General features: G+C 52.6%; 1 protein-coding gene across 3 annotated transcripts in view; it reads left to right on the top strand.

The window, feature by feature from the left end:
• Positions 1-2,319: 2,319 nt before the first annotated feature.
• Positions 2,320-18,912, top strand: part of CAPN5 (calpain 5) — a 58,315-nt gene continuing 41,722 nt past the window's right edge. For 2 of the 3 annotated variants that reach the window (XM_072850876.1, XM_072850874.1), the window contains exons 1-2: positions 2,320-2,400; positions 18,573-18,749. In XM_072850876.1, coding sequence (XP_072706977.1) covers positions 18,588-18,749 — 162 coding nt within the window. In that variant the 5' untranslated portion in view covers positions 2,320-2,400; positions 18,573-18,587. Of the gene's footprint in view, positions 2,401-17,208; positions 17,229-18,572; positions 18,750-18,912 lie in introns of those variants that run through there. The other variant, XM_072850875.1, reaches the window with a different exon arrangement.

The following is an 18,912-nucleotide window of genomic DNA, read 5'->3' as shown; positions in this document are numbered from 1 at the left end:
GGTGGGAGGAATGATGGATGATGATATTAATTAATTAACAGTGACGGAGTGTCTCTCCATTTAAGCACATCGCAAATCAAAACGGGCTCTATGGTCTCCCTGCCCTCCCAGGGAGCAGCAGCAGCAGCATCCATCCCTGCCCCAGCCTGCCTGGTAGCTGGTTTTAGGGCCATTACTGATGATTTTGGGCTTGGGGTTGGAGACCTGTGTAGGATCTACTCCTCCCTTTTACAAACATTCAGAAACTGAGGGTTTGTCTTTTTTTTTTTCCCCCTTTTTTTTTGGTCTTTGCCATTTGCTGCTGGAGTTTCCCACCATGGTTAGGGTGATGGTTCGGCACTGCGCAGGGCCGGGCTCTGGTCCTAATATGGGGTCCTAAATATGGGGTCCTAAAACCCTGTGGGTTTTAGCGTTTTTTTCCTTGGTGATTTTTGATGAGGGGAGAAAAAAGGGGTGCGTGAAATGGGACCCTTGCACTGACCTGGTTTTGAGCACAACCAGGTCACAGCAGCCCCAAGATCCGTGGGGGAGAGGGGAAAGCAAGCAAAGAGAAGGAAAACATTAGAAAGTGGCTTTTGCTGCCAAAGAAAGCATTCGTGGAACTACAGATTTTTGGCTTTCCTAGTCCTTCAACTAATAAATGAATTAAAATAATTGTAACACAAATATTGCATGAATTGAATAAGTAATGAAATTATCATAAAATTAACAGGAAAATACTGAGAACCTTAATATGAAAAGTCCAGAAGGGTTTCAGATAATAAGAAACTTGAGGAAATGGCTGGCCCTGGAGGAGGTGAATCACCCACGTGGTTCGTGGTGACCACGTACAGCTGCAGGTGACACCTCGGTGGGAACGGGAGCTCATGCCAGGCCAACGCTGCTCCAGGCACAGCCCCCTTTCTAATTTTATCACTGAAATTTCACCGCATTACCGCAAATGTGGCAAGCAGACGTCTTTGAGCTTTCACTCTGTCGCTGGCAGGCAGCAGCTAACCCTTAGCCTTGTTTTTTTGTTGTCTGAAAGAGTCTGATCGCCCATAATTTTGAATGGGAAAAGTTTATTCCCATCATTTACAAATGTTTTCTTTAATTGTTCTTCCCTTGCCATCTCTTTTTGGCCTAATTCACGATAAACCCTGAATACTGCCAATAAAGCTCGCGTGTCAAGTCAGAGCATCAGGCCAGAGCTGCCCATGACAGAGGGTCTGTAAAACCCCACCGGCTCCTTCCCGCTCTGGGGGATGCACTTTTGGGTGGGTCATGTTTATTTTTCCCCTCTTGGACCTATATTTGCGGGCTGGGAATGTATGTTTTCCACCGCGAGGGCACGGCAGGTCCAGCCACCTCGGCCCCATCACCAGCCCCACGACACCCATTGCATGCCCACCTCCATGGGTGTGCAGGGGGGCCAAGCTTTTGAACCCCCTCCCCAGCGCCTCAGTTTCCCTCCTGTAAAACAGAAAAGGGGAATAACTTTGGTCTTGGGCTGGAAAACACATTTCCTTCAATCCCAGTGATCCTGCCCCACATCACTCCTGACTGGGGGATGGCCTCTTCGCACCCAAATCCTGCGACCCCCGATGACTCTCCCCTGCACCCTCTATGGGTGATGTCCTGATGCCCCCCTGCTGCCCAGTGCCTGGGGGGCCCTGGCGTGCCGTGCCCAGCTGGTGTTGGTGCACGGTGCTCCAGTTCGCCCAGTTCCCACTCCTGGTGCCGGGTCCCAGGCAGAGCCAGTGGGACCTTGTCCCAGTATCCAGTGCCAGGGCAATGCTGGTCCCAGTGCTGGTCCAAGAGCCAGTGCCTGGGGGGTCCCGGCGGCTGGTGCCAGTGCCTAGGTGATCCAGGCACTGGTCCCAGTTCCCAGCCCCCAGCTGGTGGTGGCTGGTGCCTGGGCAAGCCCCAGTTCCCCGTCCCAGTTCCCCATCGGGGTGCTGCCAGCCCCCCGTTCCCGGTGACGGGCCCATTTCCCAGATGATGCCAGGTCCTGGTGCCTGGGCAACGCCGGTCCCAAATCCCGGTTCCCAGTGGAGTTCCCAGTTCACCAGACTGGTCCCCAGTCCCCGGGGCTCAGGTCCTGGACCAGCGCCAGCCGCTGCCGCTCCCATTTCGCACGGCCGGGCGCTGCCAGTCCCAGTTCCCAGCCGTGAGGAGCGCCGGTTCCCGGTGCCGGTTCCCGGTGCCGGTTCCCGCTTCCCCTTCCCGGTGCCGGTTCCCGGTGCCGGTTCCCGCTTCCCCTTCCCGGTGCCGGTCCCAGCGCAGGCGCGGCGCCGGCGGCCGCTGCCCGCCCCGTCGGGGCGGTGCTTGGGGCGGGGGGGCGAAGCGCTGCGGGCAGCGGCGCGCCCGGAGCGGCGGCAGCGGCCACCGGCATCGGGCAACGGCACCGGCGACGGGCAGGTAAGGCGAGCCCCGGCCCCGGGGAGGCGGGGGACGGCTCCTCCCTGCGCCCCCCGGCTGCTGCTCCCTCCGCGGGGAGGCAGCTCCGCGCCCTGCCCGGGGGTCCAGCCTCCCTCGGGGGGACGCTCCCTCGGGGGGACGCTCAAGGCACCTGTGGCTTTGGGAACCGGGGGTACCTGCATTGCAGGGTGCGTGTAAGACAATCTGGGGGCAAATAAAGCCGAAAGCAAGCACCCGCCTCCTCCCCTGCGCTGCCTTGCTGGGAGCACCTTGCTGCCCTTGCCTTCAAGCGAGCGCTGGCGTGAGGTCTGGTTTTTGGGGATGCTGGAAGTCGGGGTGCTCGGGGCCGGAGTATCTGGAAGTCGCGCCCTGGGTGGTTAAAGCCCCGCAGCTGCTCCCGGTCCGGGTTGTTTTTGCTGGCGGAGCCAAGCTGGACAGAAACTTTTAGCAGCGAGGCCTCGCGGAGACCGGCGCTGGCTGGAGAGCGGAATTTCTGCACTGGGAAAAAATCCTGAGGTTTCAGTATTGTTCTTTGTTCTGTTTTGGGGGGGACAAACCCAAGGGCTTTTAGTAAGTTGGAGGGAAAGTTAAGGCGAGAGAGAGCTCCTGCCCCCAGGGCAGGCCAGGCTGCTGCTGGGGTGCTGGAGACTGAGGTCTTTTCGGGTTTCCATGCAGAGATATGAATCTGGATTTCCCGTATCCCAGGAGTGGGAGGCACCATCCCTTTTTCCTTTTCTTCCTGCCCTGAAAAATGTTATTTTGGACCTGAGAAACCAGCCTGGTGCTTTCTGGTGGAGGGCGTCCCATCAGAAGTGGCTCTGGTCCTCTGTCCCTCGTCTCCCACTCCCGTAGCTGCCAGGTGAGCCTGGGCTGCTTGCCTGGCCCTGCAGATCCACCCGCCTGCGATGCTTGGATTTATTACCAATTATTTATTACCAATTACCATTACATTTCTGCCTGGGTGCCGCGTTAGCTCTGAGCTTGGTGGGGCGTGCGGGCAGACGTGGCAAATGGAGATGAAAGCAGGACAGTGAGCACGGCGGGTAGCGGAGGATGCTGTTAAATCCTCAGCTGCTTTTCTTGCTGCATCCAGCAAGGACCGTGCTGCAGACTTTCCCCGGGGCGCCTTTCATCTCCATCCACTTTCACATCTTAGGCGGCTCGGATCCTCCTCCCAGGCTCAGCCTGGTGTGCTGAACTGGTGCTATACTGGGGTGAGGGCAACACAGGGTCCCTGCAGCTGCATCCCCCACCCCACACTCTGCACATGGGTGGTGGGTAGCCCAAGGCAGATGCAGAGAGCCTGCCTAGCCATGCTGCTTGGGGCAGCAGTGAATTGAGGAGGGGCAAGCTTACGGATGCAGGGGAGAGCAGGTATCACCTGTTGGGAGCATCCTTGGGGCTGCAAGAACTGGGGAGGGGGAAAAGCAGCAGAGCCAGGCATGGATGGAGGAGGGGGCCTGATCCGGGTGCTCACCACTTAGCTCCCGCTCAGCGCAATGTCTTGCTACAGTCACAATCTGTCCTGCTGGTGTGATCCATTTCCCTGCTGCCCTTCCCAGGAACATAGGCTGCCTCCTACTTATTTAAGTATTTCTTTAACGCGAATCGCCTGGGGTTCAGCTCCAGCCCATGAGCCAGGCAGCAGGGCTATACAACCCAAGAGGGACCGACGGATGCTCTTTAAGTGACCCTCCACGCTTGGGAGCTGGATGTGCGGTCTAAATCCCCCCCCGCAACGGGTGCGTGTGTACAAACACTGCTGCGTGCGTGGGGGCTGGCTTGCTCAGTGTCTGGCGCTTGCCAGGAGTGGCGAGCCAGAATCGGTTGGGAAAAACTTTCTCTTTGGCAGTAGAGTTGAGGATCAAGGCATTAGTGAAAGGCAAAGCAGGTTTTGAGGAAGGCAGCGGGGCTTGCTGTAGCAGGCCCTGCTCAGAATAGAAATCAAGCCCCTTTGTCATGTCCTAGGGACACCTCGTGTGACATGCAGAAGCAATAATCCTGTCTGCAAAGCAGTGACACATAAAAAAGGGGCAAAGTGACATGACCAAGGCACTCGGGAAGTTTGTGGCAGGGTCAAGTCCAACCCTGCTCTCTGCCACCAGCTCCCCATCCTTGCCTGTTCTGGTAAGAAATGACTTAGGCAGGGCTTTGACATGGCCATGAGCCCAGCAAAATCCCTGCTCGGCTGCTGTCTCCCGCTCAGCGTTGTCTGTTCCAGGGAGCGCTTTCAGCTGTTGATGGATGCCCATGGAGAACTGCCATGGGCATCCTCAAGCCCCCGGGGTGGAGGGACGTGAAAACCCAGGACTGTTACTGTGGGGTGCTGTGCTGGACCAACCTGTAGCTTTGCTCTCATTTTTAGGCAAAGGAGATGCTACAGGTCTCCCTTATCTGGACTTGATGGGGCTCTACACACTTCATGCATGTGGGAGTATGTCAGTGGAGAAGACTTCTGCCGGGGGCTAGGGGAGGTGGCAAAGGGCACTGCTGGACAGATTAACCCCCTGCAGGAGAGCTTAAATCTACTTAAAGCCTCGAAGGGAAGATCTGAGCTCATTCTCATTTTTCATGCCAAGATTCGCCTGTGACACCAAGCTGAGAGGCACCATCCGTATGGGGTGGATGAGGTGCTCGGCCAGAAGGAACCAGCTGACCTCGAGGATGAGTTGCAGGGTGTGGGGGTGTCCCCTAGGACATATACCAGGCCATACAACGAGGTGCTGTATGGCTGCGCTTTGTGCTATGTTTGGAGGTCGAATCACATTGGGATGGCAGAGACCGGGGGTTCGGGGCTGGTTCGGTTCCCGGGTGCCTCTGGGAGGGCTGCAAAAAGGCGAGGGGAACCAGGCAAAGGGTGTTGGTGGGACAAGGGTAGGGAAGAGTTAACGTGGAAGGACCAGGCTCTGAGATCTGGTGCTTGAGAGGGATTAGCTCAGCCTGGAGCAGGTGCAGGGAAACAGGGCTGCGAGGCTGATCAGAGGGATGGAGAGCTATTATACTGGAGGCTATAAAAGCCCAGCGAAACAAAGGCGGAGAGGGGATGTGCTTGCTGCCTATAAATACATCCAAAGAGTGAACACCAGGGAGGTAGAAGAGCTATTTAAACTGGAGAACAGTGTTGGTGTTGGGGACAAATGTGTGTGAATTCATTCAGTTTAGCTTGGGAAGCTTATCTAGAGGCTCTGCAACTGCATCCCATCGGAGGAGGGTAAGAGAGTGTTAATTAGGGCACATCACCTCTCTTCTAAGGTGCTTGACTGTCATATAAAGAGGATTTGGGGCTTGTCGAGGTAGGAGGCCAGGACTCTCTGGTCCAGGCACCCTGTCCTGGTATGTCCTTTGGGAAGAGCTGTGTTAGCCGAGTGGGTCTCTCCACCGGACCAGGCATGAAGCAGATGAAGCCCAGCTACGTCACCAAGATAATTTTTTGTCTTTGATTATGCCTCAAAAAAAAAATCCAGCTCTCCCTTCCCCAGTTGCAGCACAGATTAATAACAAAGCATCGATGCTTTAAGAAGGCTTTGGATCTGATCCCAAGAGGAGATTTAGACAGCATTTGTGCTGGGGTATGATGATACTAAGAACGGGTGCATCCTCTAAATCTGCTCACGCCTGTGCATTCGTTATCAGATAATTTTGGCCGGTCCAGAGGTGCCAAGACCCCTCTCCTAACGCTTACTCCAAGCAGGGCAGCAGCAGGTTAATATGTGGAGAATGAGAAGGATGCAGTGGTGCCTTGAAGACTGGGATCAGGCACTCTCCCTCCTCCTCCTCACTAGTCTCTAGAGGTGTCAATTCCTTTCTCTGCAGATGTCCAGAGGTGAAACCTCTTCCATACCTGCAGGAGGGTTTCAGCCCGTAGAGAGGCATCCATCGTCCTTTGCTCATGCCGTGGGGAATGCTCGGGTACTGTTTATTTGCTGATGTCTTCATGCCTTCACCTGCTCTTCTGAGCTGCTTCGGGCTCAATGATGGGCTTGCGTTGACCTGCTTCAGGCCAGCCGGTGCTCCTCCATCTCCTGGCCCCGCGGGCAGCGTTGCGGATGGGGAATGAGGTGCGGTGATTACTCTGGCTCTGCTCACTTCCAGTTGATTACCCAGGGAGAAAGGGCCAGGCTCTGGGCAGTGCAGAAAATTGACACAGACCCGTTGGCTTCATGGGGGCTGCTTTTTTTACCAGTCAAGCATCTGTCTGGCTGCAACATTAACCCTTCCCCTGCTCTTAGCTCTCCCCTTTGCGCCATGGAGCCTTTTCATCCATAGGTTATTCTTGCTAAATTGGCTTACATTGTAGGAGAGACCCCCATTCTGGTGCCTCAATATAGGGGTAACTTCTTGAGGACATGGTGGAAATAGGAATGATTGCCATTGAGTTTTTCACTCCCTCTAGGAAAAAATCCTTTCTGCTTCACACTCTGGGACCGAGGAGGCTTCAAAAGCTTTTGCCTTTCTGCACGATGCATTAGTTTTCAGCCAATCTTGCAGATCTTTATGCTTTGGGGATCCTCCTGGGCTGGAGACATGACAGATGATACCCCTGCAAAGCCATGCTGGGAGCCCGCAGGGTCTGCAGCATGTAGGTCAGAGAACCCGCTCCTCTGGGGCTGATCCAGCCCTTCAGAGGGGCTGGACTGAGCTCCTCACTCCCTGCCGGCTCGTCCATCCCGTAGGCAGCTTTCATGTGCTCTAGGGGGTATGTCCCAATTCAATAACGTTCTGATGCATTTTACCTTAAAGTACTCTTCTGGCACAGAAAAGCACTCCCTGCCCCTTGGTTTGCCCTTGTGCAAAAACAACCAGTTTTAGTCCTTCCACCATCCATCTGAGCATCATCTCTGCTCTCTCATGTCCTGCGATTTCAATCAGTCGTGAATGTAGGTTAAGGGGAGAGGGGACTCCAAAGCATCCCAACCACCTTAACACTGGGAGGCTGGAAAACCTTAATGGGGAGCTCTGAAATGGTATGTGGGAGGGGGTTTCTTCTCCCCACTATGCAGGTACCTCCTTAGCTTATCGGCCAAATCGTCTCCCTGGCTGGCTGGAGCTCATCCTTGGATGAGGGAGGCTGCAGCCCTGTTTTATCGCTTCGAGGTTTATCCTGTAATCTGGCCATAACTAATCAAATACGACTGCGGCAGCCCAGGGCAGGGCTACGCTTTTACCATCAGGGAAAGGGACACGTAATATTGCTTTCTATGGAGTTACAACATGGCAGGCAGCAGGTCTCTCTGATCACCAGCTGAAAAGGGCAAGGCTCCAGGTCTGCTCCTGCCTGGCCTTCCCTTAAACCCAGATACTTTTCCCCCACTGTGGTTTTGTTGTTGCTGGGGTTTTTTTGTTATATCTCCAGGTAATTCATACAGTCAATTCCTTGGGTGAGAAAACACATCCCTCCCTTGCTGTGAGCACCCTCCATCCCAGCTTACATGGCATTTCTACTTGTTTGAGGTTCCCTGGCTCACTGGTGCAGGATGCAGATGGCTCTGGTTGACTCCATCCCTTCCCAGCCCATCCTGAGTTGTTCCACCATTGCCCCCAGTCCCCTTATAAAGAAGAAGGAAGCACACCTGCTTGTTGCTCAGAGTTTGGGGTTGGTTTGTTTTATTTTTTGCAAGCCACACCCTGGTAAGCAAGAGCTTCCTACGAAGTATTTGCAGGCTTGCTGCTCCAAAAGCCTTGCAGAGCTGGTCCTACCAGTTGTCTGAGCATGTGTAAATACTGTAAGGATTGCTCTGAGATGATTAAGGGAGGTCATTTCTCTGCTGAGCAAAGGGAAGTCTTGCATTGGTAAAAGATGCAGCTGCAAACTCTGCTTTTGCAAGGAGCCAGGCCACTCACTGCTGTGTGGGCGTTGGATGGGGATGGTGTCTGTTGGCTGCTTGCCCGGCAAGTCTTGCCTTCAGCTGCCTGGCAGGTCTTCATGCAGGAGAGCAGTGATCTATTGTGCCTAATGCGGGGCTGTGGCCGGGGCTGCAGCAGGTTTCTGTCCCATGCGGGGAAGTGAAGCTCTTCCCCACGTCATGGGGAACGTCTCGTACGTACCCTGTGACTTGCTGCTCCGGCTCAGGGCTGCTGCAGCACGATATCTAAAGAGATACGGAGCAAGGACTTCCAGCAGGATACCTACTGGGAGAGGAGGCAGGGGCTTAATCCCCATCCCAGAGCCCTGTGCTCAGCCCATGCTCTCCTGCTTGCCGTTAACCATGCGGTAATAACATGCCCTGAGCCACCTCCTGCAGACAAGCCGGTGCCCCCTCCGGCTTCGGGCAGGGTTTCCAGACAGACATCAGAGCGGTGACAGATATTTTTGCTGGGATGAGAGCAGGGGTGATGGATCCAGCTTTTGGGCATGGCAGCAAGAGCAAGCACCAGCCGCGCTGGGCTGCAGCAGAGCAAGAGGTCTTCAAGGGAGGAGAAATCCTTGCCTGGAAGAAATCTTTTGACCTGGGTGGATGGCTGCTTTTTATACTGTCTGCGTAGGGTCTCTCCTGATGATGCTGCCTGTAATCCCTCCCTTAGGGGCAGCCCCAGGAAGGTGAGTGCCACAGGGCAGCGGATGCTCTCAGAGGAGCGAAAATTTTGGATTTTGCCCCCAAACATGAGGTTGGAGTTACAGCATAAGGAGCAGGGTTTTGGTCTCACTGTTTGTGCTTGTGGCTTGGTGATGGGTTAGTTTGACCCTGTGAGCCTGCCCAAGGGCACAGCTCGGGGTGTTAAGGAAGGGCTAGGAAAGGGCAGGGTCTTCTTCTGGGTTACCACAGGAAGGGCTCCAGAGGACCATGTGGAGCCCCATGGGTGCAGAGGTCCTACCTTGCCCTCTGGATCGCATGGAGCAGGATGACGTGGGGATGTATCATATCCTGATGGCTGATCCTGTTACAGAAGTGCTGGGAAGCAAAAGCAAGCAAAGGTGGGTGCTGCACCAGAGCATGACATACCTACCAAAAGTCATGTTGTGTTGGTGCATCGAGGCTTCCTGCGCTTTCTGGAGGTCACTGTCCCTTGTAAAGTGGATCAGTCCCTCCCTGAGTCTTTCTGCTATGCACAAAGAGCTGAAAGCATCTCCATGGCAGGAGATAATCCGTCCCTACTGCAGCAAACATCGCAATGCTGCGGTGTGTGTCAGCCACAATGCGTAGCAGCAGCTCTTGTGGTGCTGGTTGGCTTTGATCATCCAGCTCTAGGTCATGGACCAGCTGTGGCCCATGGGAGTTGTCTGTCCAACCTCCTGCTACTTGATAGGGAAGATGCTTGATAGGGAGATGAGACTGAATGGAGGTAACCTGCGGTGCTCAGCATCGTGACCTGTATCCGTCTCCCTGGGGAAGGAAAGCTGGTGTCTAGTCCCTGCCTTGTAAAAGGCTGCAGCCTTTCAGCTCCAAGGGAAGCATGGCAAACTCTTGCCTCTACGTTAGAGAAAAGCAGTGCTGCTGAAATGAAGCAATAAGGGGAGAAAGTTGGCTGGGAGAGTGGGGGAGTTGCAGCATCCAAGGGAGAAACATGACTTGGAGAGCTCCAGCTGGGACAGCGGGAACTTACCTTCAGACCTTTCAGCTTGCAAGAGCCAGGTGGATCCAGTAACAAAGATTTCTAATAAACCTCACAAATTTGAGGTGGTTCAGTCTATCTGAGAGAGGCTTCCATCTTCAAAAACACCAGCAACTTGAGTTGCTACAGGCCTTTAAATATGACTTTTGTACTCATGATGCTTTAGAAGAGTCATAGAAAGAAAAGCTCATGAAAGACAGGGAGGGAAAGGGAGGTAAAATAAAAAAATGGCAGATCTTGCTGGCCCAGCCTGAAGGTTTTGCAGGCAAGGGGAATGCTCTTCTGACATCAGGCAGTACCCAGGTGTGGTCTGGATATTTGCTGTTGTGGCTATGGGATTTATAGGACGTGGGGCTCAGGAAGGGTCCGGCAAGGGGGTTAAGAGCCTATGAAAGGGGAAAACTGAAAGTGGAGGTACCAAGTTGGAGGAGTACAAGGAGCAGAGTGGCTCAGTGCCTTTATTCAGGCAAAGAGAAAATACTAAAACTGTTTATTAGCCAAAGCTGGGAGATGTTGTCTTGGCAGAGGTTTGAGTCCTGACTTGGGGCCAGGAGCTGTAGCAAAGCCTGGGGTGTGGAGCCTGATCTCAGAGGCAGCAGGGAGCCCTCGTCGGCTGAAATTGCAGGTGATGTTTGGATCCCGCTTGGTTTGAACTGGAGCGGGTCAAGGGACGCATTTCTGGTGTGGCCAGGAGTCTCTCAAGAGGAGACCTGAAGGACTTGGTTGTATCTCCAGGCCTCCAAGGAGACAGAGTTTTGGGCTCTGCCTGCACCAAGGGGTGAAGGTGAGGGAGAGAGAAGAAACCCATAGCCCTGGGGACGGTGTTGGTGTTATGACGTGATCTGGCTGCAGCTGCAGGAGGGATGCTTTGGATCAGCCGGCAGGACAAACAGCACAGCTAGTCTGGGAGGAACGATCCTGTAGGATCCAGCTGCCTCAACTCAATCTCCTACAGAGTAGCTGCAGCCCCGTTATCTCTTCTGCTCCTTGGGCACGCGTCTCCGCATCTTTTGAAGTTCAATTGCTTTAATTATCCCAGAGGCTGCAGAAGCTATTGAAGGCAGAACATTTGCATGGAGACGTGCTGCATTTTATATGTGCTAATGATGAGTTTTCTGAATGAATTTTCCGGTTACCCAAACCTCTTAACGAAGCATCTCTGTGACCCATAATGCCCAAGAAAAAGGCTCTGTGGGCTACCTCAGGCAACGCCCTGTGACTCTTCTGTCCTTCCCTCTAGCCACATCACAGAGGTACAGGTCCGTCTTTAGACCATAATGTTTTTGCCCAGCTGGCAAGAAAACCAGTGTGAGTGTATTGATGTGGTGCAAGGCTTCCAGTGGAGGCAGTGTGACCAGATTTAAAAGAAGCTGGTCCAGACATTCAATTAGAAGACCTGAATAAATAATAGAAATACATGTTCAGTCCACTCCTACAAAGATAGCATCCTTTTGTTTTCTTTTTTTTTAACCAATGGTGATCAAAATGGATGCTGAGAAGGGCACAGCACTCCTGTAACCTCCTGGGGTGGGTGGTCTGTGTTTAACGTGATGCACCTACGGGGTGATAGCCCTCTTGGGATAAGCAAGGGCCATGTGGCCGGACGACCATGGATGGAGGTGGCTTGATTCTGCATGTGTGACTCTGCTCTTCCTAGGCTGTATTGCTCCGATGCCTGAAAACTTGCTCTGTGTGAGCAATGCCATGTTTGAACCTAGACCTTGCTACCAGCCCCATGTCCTTGTGCTACTCCATCCCGGTTTGGGCTGCTGTATATAAACCTGGGGGAGCCCTGGAGAAGGTTCCTGCTGTCAGCAGGGTTTTTTGGGGAAGCCCCAGGGCTCCTGAGCGAGCTCAGGAGTGCTTCCTTGCTGCTGGTGCTCTGTGCTGTTCCTTGCAATTATTAACCAGGGTCATGGTTGGGGTGCTGGGGCGTGGAGGATTAGCAAAGCGATGGCTGTCTCCAGGGGCTGGGCATTGGCAAAGTCTATTAATTCACCTTTCAGTGCTTGTCCTGCAACCTTGGCTGATCTACAAGGGTTTTTAACTCTGCTGTGGCCTGGGGAACAAGCCTAACATAACGTGTCTGCCGCGGTAAGGCTGGCTCAGGGCTTGAACAGCACCTGGGGATGTGTTGGGCGGTACCCAAAACTGAGCTTCTGTGTTCTCCCCAAACCATGAGCGGGTTGGGATGAGCTGGACCCAGAGTGGTGAATATCTTCAGCTCCTGTCTGCTTCCCTCAGCCAAGGCTGGCAGCCTGCTGGCATGTTAGCCTCCCTCTTCCCCACTGCTTTGGGGTCTGTCCTTCTGCCATCTCCTTTTGCTTTTCTTCCATCCCTGTCCCTGCTAGTCCTGCATCTCCCCACCCTCCTGCATTTGCCAGTCCAATGGGCGATGCTGCCGCCAGCTTTGCTTTGAGCCTGTCTCTCCTGCCTGTGCCAGGATGCCTTCAGACGTATGTCCTGGTGCCATCTCACCTTAATCTCTGTGTTGAGCAGAAAGGCCAGTGTGGCTGGTGGTGTGTGCAATGCTCTTGCCAGGCAGAGCTTGCCACCAACACAGGGTTATTAGGGTGGTTATGGTGCAGGGCTGCCCTTTCATCCTGCAGCTCTGACATCGACTTTGTTTGCAAACGGTGACTCATATCTGCAAGGAATGAGGAACTCCCGAGGCCAAAGGCGTCCCAGCGTGAGTTATCCAAGCGAAAGGGAGCTCCTGGCCATCACGCCCAGCTGGCTCCTGCAGGAGACAGGCATCTAGGGATGCCCAGACCCTCCCGTTAACCCCAGGCTTCCCAGGAAAAAACAGATTGAACGCTGCACCTCCATGCAAACCCATCAGTCCCTTCTTGGCGAGGGGCTTGTCGGGCTCCGCTCAAGGGTGCAAGGTGCGGGTGCACAGGGTGGCGACTGATGCCTCCATCAGTTGCAAACCTCTGAGCTTTGGTTTTGCTTTTTCCTTGCCTGTGGTATTTGCCTGGTTCTCGTGTGGCCCTGTGCCTTAGGGGAGAGCAGAAGGAGAAGGAGACTTGTGCTGGCCAACTGTGTGTCTCCCTGCTCTGTCTTGTTGCCATTAAGCAACAAAGGAGCGATGTTCTGGAGGAAAAAAAGAGAGGAAATAAAGCAAGCATGATAAAAATCACTGTGCATTGCTTGAAACAGTCTTCAAATGTAACATTTATCTTCAGCTGATTTCATGCAGATGTTGCCAGCCAGGCTTGCTTTGGTGTTATGGAATCACTTGCACTGGTTTTCTGCTAGGATGAGTGACCCTGGACCCTTCCCTGGCTGTGCTGCAAATGCACTTTTTAATGAAAGATTACTTTTTTTATTGAGGTTTTTTACACAAGATTAACCCTCTGAATGAAAGATGCTGTGTTCAGGTGTCTGGATTCAGACCCCAGCTGTGCAGCAGCAAATCACTGACAAAAATCAGAGCTCGATATAAATATGATGAAGAGTAAAAATGGTTGTTTCACCTTCAGACTAGTGGAGTTTTTAGCCCTTAGATGAGAACAGAGATACCACTGGCTGAAGGGAAGAGATAAAGGCCAGAAAGGGACATGCAATCTTCCGTTCTTCAACAGTTTTGTTTCAGCAAGTAACCACTTAAATGCTCAGTAATTTGCATTTTGGCTAAAGCAGCTACTCTGGAAAGACATCCAACTCTGCTCAGAAACATCTGGAGATCTTTGACTTCCTATGTTTGACACCTATGACTTCCCACAGGAATTAGCTCCCCTGGTTAACCGCAGTCACTTTGAGAAGAAATGATGTCTTGTTTTCTATTTTTCATTAGCGTGGCTTCACCCTCCAGTCAATGTGGACGTTGCTAATACAAGATGCTATGCGGTCCTGCTGGCTCCAGGCCATGCCACTTCAAGTCCAAAGCAAAGCTGCAGCAGATGCACAGCTGGGAGCAGGAAAGGGCTTTGGGAATGCAGCTCAGACCTGCTGTGGACCATGTGCTGCTGGTCCTGATGGCCTTTCAATGGGAATGTCACTTTGTAGCCCGTGACTTGAGGATTTTTTGTTCATAGAGATGTTAGCTAAGAGGTGTGGAGCGCTTATCTCATGTTTGGTGTAGAGGGTGATTCATGGTTCAGCTGCATCTTCCCTGGGTTCTGGAGAAAGGATGTATAAAGCTGTCCTTGCGTCGGCAGTGTTTCCTCCAGAGAGCCGGACTTTTGTGTTGGTAAGCGGGAGGGCATCCCCAGTGTTGTCCCATGCCTGTCAATAGAAACACCCAAGGAGGCTGTAAAAAATTATTTAAATAACATTTTTGGAAAAACCCTGCTATTAGGCTGCAGTGTTGTAGGTTGCCCCCATAAGACTGCACCTGGCTGGGACTTGAGCAAGCATATGCCTGGTTCCTACGGTGTCTTCTCCTTGGCCGATCCTATGCCTTTGCAGTGCAATATCAAAGATATCTTGTGTTCAGTGAGAACAGAGCTGGAGAACACAGGCCAGCAGACCCTGCACTCTAAGGACAAAGTGTTTTGTCTGACCTAGGACAGCTGTAGGATCTACAAGCAAGGAGCCCTTTGCTCCTGGCTGGGGTGCAGCCTTGTGGTAACGCAAGCATGGTGAGCCCATGCTAGCTAGTCGTGGTAGAGGAGCCTCCAAGCTGGAAGGAAAGGAGAGGAAGCAGTTTGTGGGGCAGGAAGGAAGAGCCTTTCAGCAAGTATTTTGTCCTGGACAACACAAGCACTTTTAATCCTTCTGCCTGTTTCAGGGCTCAGAGCCATGATTGTTACCAGCTGGCAGGAGCTTGAATGCCTGGATGATGCTGGAGGTGAAAAGGGGGAGTCCACAACACCCCTGAGTCATACATCTGGCTCTCTCCTCAAATAAAATAGTTTCCTTTTTAACTCCTTCCTGGCTTCTCTGAGGTTGGGCTCAGACCTCTGTTTCCAAAAATTCAGCTCTGCTAAGAGGGTTGTGAGTTTGGATATCCCTCCCTGCTCACACACAAACACATGCACACACAAGTGTAGGGTTGTTAATTTGGACCAGACATGAAAATGCCCAGTTCTTGTGCTCCTGGAGCATCCTACCTTGGTGCAAGAAGGCAAAGAGTAATTAGGCAGCCCTTGAGCATTTTAATGTGGCAGATCTGAAGTTCAGCCTGGTAAGCATGAAATGCTGCGAATTAGAAGGAGTAATGAATTTTAACTCTGCCCTAAGAACGTTCCCCCCGCCCCTTCCTTTTAATTATTTTGCAAGTTTGTTTGTTTTTTTTTTAATGTTCCTGAACAGTATCTCTTCTCCTTCTGCTTGGCATTTCCTTTGCAACTCAAATCCATCTCCACCCTCTCATGTGAGAGCAGCCCGTCAGCGAGGACAGATGGCTGTCAAGGTGACAGTCACCATGGCATCGGATAGCAGGGCAAGGAGTTGGCCCTTTTCCCCCGCGCAAATTTGGGCAGCAGAAAGGCTGGAGCTCCTTGACCGAGAGGACCACGGTCCTGTTCTCATAGGGATGGACGTTGCCCAGGGTGTGTCATGGAAGTCGGCGTTGCAAGGGTTGTTGGAAAATGCAGCTCCAAGCTGTCGTTGCAGAGCTGCCCAGGGAGCAGCAGTAATTTTATGAATGAGCAGCCCAGTGCCAGCCCTCGGCCACGGGACAGGCTGCAGAGCAGCATCCAGCATCTCCTGCATCAAACCCATAACTCCTGCCTTAACTGGAGCGTGGCTTTTAGAAAGGCACCGGACCTCCCTCCCCTCCTCTCCAGGCTCTCTTCCTAAATCTCACTGGTTCTTTCTGCACAACCTCCCATGGAAATGTCCTTTCCCGTCTGTCAGCCCAGCTCACGCACCAGTCCAAGCAATTCATCTCGCGTCTCGGTTAACAGCAGCATCCTTCTCTCTCAGCCTGTTGTATTCATGCAAAGGCAGCTGCCAACCATCCTTTCGCAGTGCTGCTGCTTTTCTTGTGTCTCTCGGTAGCAGTGAGTGCTGTCACTGTGAAAGTCCTGCCTGCTGGTGACTCGAAAGGAGCTCATTCACCGCTGAGATGTCCCCACAACGTCCCTGGGGACATCTCCCCTGTCCTTCACCCCCTTCCTCTGCTGGAGATCTGGAGGCTAGCTCGGTCACTGGCCCTCTTAGCAGGGTGGCTGCATGTTTTGACTACTGGGTGCGTTCCCTGACTGTTCAGTGAGGCTGTCTGCTTTTGTACAAGGAGTAAATCTGGTGTATAATTCAGGTTTTGATATCGGGCAATTTATTTTTAAGGCTTTTCTGAGGGCAGGTGATGCACTTGGGCCTCTTTGTAGCATCTGGGAACTGGTCCTGACGCCAAGGAGAAAATCCCGTGAGCATCGCTATAAGCCCAATATACCACAGCACCTCAATGCATTGCTGAGCTGCCTTCAAAGGCTCCTGTACGAATTAATACTTTTTTAACTAGCCCCATGCAGTCAGGGTCCTAGCAGGTCATACAGCGCACCGAAGGCAGAGCTGCTCTCCCTGTCTTTGGCCTGCAAGCTAAGATGTTATAGAATCATAGAATGGTTTGGGTTGGAAGGGACCTTTAAAAGTCATCTAGTCCAACCCCCCTGCAATGAGCAGGGAAAATTTTATAGTTATAAACTATAAAATCTCAAATCCACAATCCTGGAAGATCATCGCTGAATGCTCGCTATGTTCTTCCTCCACGTCGGGGACATGGGAGTAGAGGGACATCGAGGTAGGTGGGTTGTTGGCCACCCATTGCCAGTGGTCTCCTCGTGGGAGATGCATCTGCCTGTTGTGCCAGTCCATCCTATGCAGTCCACCCAGGTGCTGCCTCTCTTGCAGTTCAGATCACGTTTCATTAAAGGCCTAATTGCCCCTTTGCACAGTTATTTGCAGTCACTGCATCTCAGAGCATGGGGCTGGGACACGCTAGGTGATTTGGAGAAAGGTGGGTGGCTGGCACAAAGCACCCCACAAGCTGCTTTAGCAACTGATCCTCAGCAGCAGAGACCTGTGGAGCAGCCAACAAGGGGGTTATTTTGGGTTCACTTAAGCTCTGAGTGATGAGCACTTGTGCTGCTAATCAGGCTGATAAATACCGTCAATTAAGACCTATGCTTTGCTCTTCTGCTTTGCAGAAGTGAAGTGTTTTCATCTCTCCCAGATGAGAGGAGGCTGACTGGGCGGGTGGTGCTCTTGGAGGACTGCTCTGATCAGCACGGGCATTGGTTTAGCCCTCAAACACCTACTTTCCCTCAGCTAATCCTAGCGATTCATTAACAACGGATGTCACACCACTCCTAAATTGATGCCCAACTGTAAGTCATCATATAATCCCTGGGATTTTGGATGTTTACAGGTTAGCTGCTTCCAATTAGCCTTCATTGCAATTTCCTTGTCCCTCCGCATGTGATGATTTTAAGTGTCTGTGGATGTTCACCACAATAAGCATATAGTTTCTATACATCTCACTGGGAGCCACTTTGTTGGATGCATCTGCCCTCTGGATGGGGCACCCTTTGTTTTACCATGGGTGGCATTGGAGACTGCAGCTGGGATTATGTGGCACACAAAATCCCATTTCTTTAGGAAACCAGACTAGATGTTTCCAGACTAGGGTCACTAATGGTCAACGGTTTGAATAGGACATCCCATTTTGGGGGGAGAAGGATTGTACACGACTGTTATAAATAAATACAGAGAAACTTTAGGGAATGAGCTTTGGGAGAAGGTCTGTGATTTAGTAAAGGGGAACAACGTAGATCACTCCCTTCCCTTGTGCCTGCCGTGGGACCAAGGTGACTTGACCTGCAGGGTGGAGGGATGAGGACCTGACCAAAATGGTTGGTACCCACTGACCAAATGGCAGGGGTGATGGAGTGGTGATGGAGAAGTGCTGCACTCTCTCTGGGGGGCATTTGGGCAACAGTTTCCTGCTGTCTTCTGGATTGCTAAATTCATGTCTCTGCCCTAGAAGCTAGATGCTTGTCAAAACAGAATAATTAATCCAGAAACATGTGGCACTCTGCCAGGAGGCCTTTTTTTAATTAAAAACAGATCTGATAAAGTCTACTGAGAAACTGGCGTCTCTGATGAAATCATTAAATATATGTCCGTGATTCGAGGCTGCATGATGGGAGTGCTCTGGGTAGGGCTCAGCCCCCATAAAACCTGTGCACACCCAGCTTGCAGGGGATGTCTTCTCCTCCTTTGCCTCCGAGGGCTGTGTTTTTCCCAAATGAGTTACGAATTCACTAGAAGGCAGGACAGCAGTTATTGTCTCCTGCTGTGCCCGTTTTGGTGGTGTTTGGCCAGCTCCGGGGGAAATGGGAGTCCCGTGTCCAGGGGATCTGCAAGGTATGCTTGAGCTTTGAGGAATCATCCATCTGTCCTCATTTGGATGCAGGATTTTCCCTGCCTGTTTAAATTGGTGATGGAGCACGCTGATACCTTCTGGAGTGAGCCAGAGGTGCTTCATGGGACTATAAATGTGGGGTCTAGTGATGTAGGGCAGCCAGATCTGGGGGGAGGCAGAGACAGAGGCTGGGTGGTTGTCTCCAGCCATGATGTCTTGGTCCTTCCACCCAGATGCTGTGGAGGAGGATCGGGTGTCTCTGGCCTGACCCTGCCCTGTCTCACTCCCGCTCTGCCTGTCCTCCCAGGGCCGGTGGGGAAGGATGTTTTCCTCGGTGAAGCCATACGAGAACCAACGCTACGCCTCCCTGAAGAAGGAGTGTCAGAGGCGGAAGCAGCTCTTTGAGGACCCGCTTTTCCCTGCCAATGACGACTCGCTCTTCTATAAGTCAAGGATCCAGGGCATCCAGTGGAAGCGGCCGAAAGTAAGTGCACCTGTCCCCTTGCACCTCGACACTGCTTTACACCATCTCTGCTCTCAGGCATCCCCAAAAATGCCCAGCATGTCCTTCAGCAAGGGTGCCAAACCACACCCAACCCCAGCAGGGTTCATTTGCCCAGGCTCAGTATCATGAGCCTCTGGGATGC

This window comes from Ciconia boyciana, chromosome 1 (genome assembly GCF_034638445.1).
Source record: "Ciconia boyciana chromosome 1, ASM3463844v1, whole genome shotgun sequence".
NCBI lineage: Eukaryota > Metazoa > Chordata > Aves > Ciconiiformes > Ciconiidae > Ciconia > Ciconia boyciana.
The sequence above is the reverse complement of the archived record's forward strand: the minus strand, read 5'-3'. Positions and strand labels throughout refer to the sequence as shown.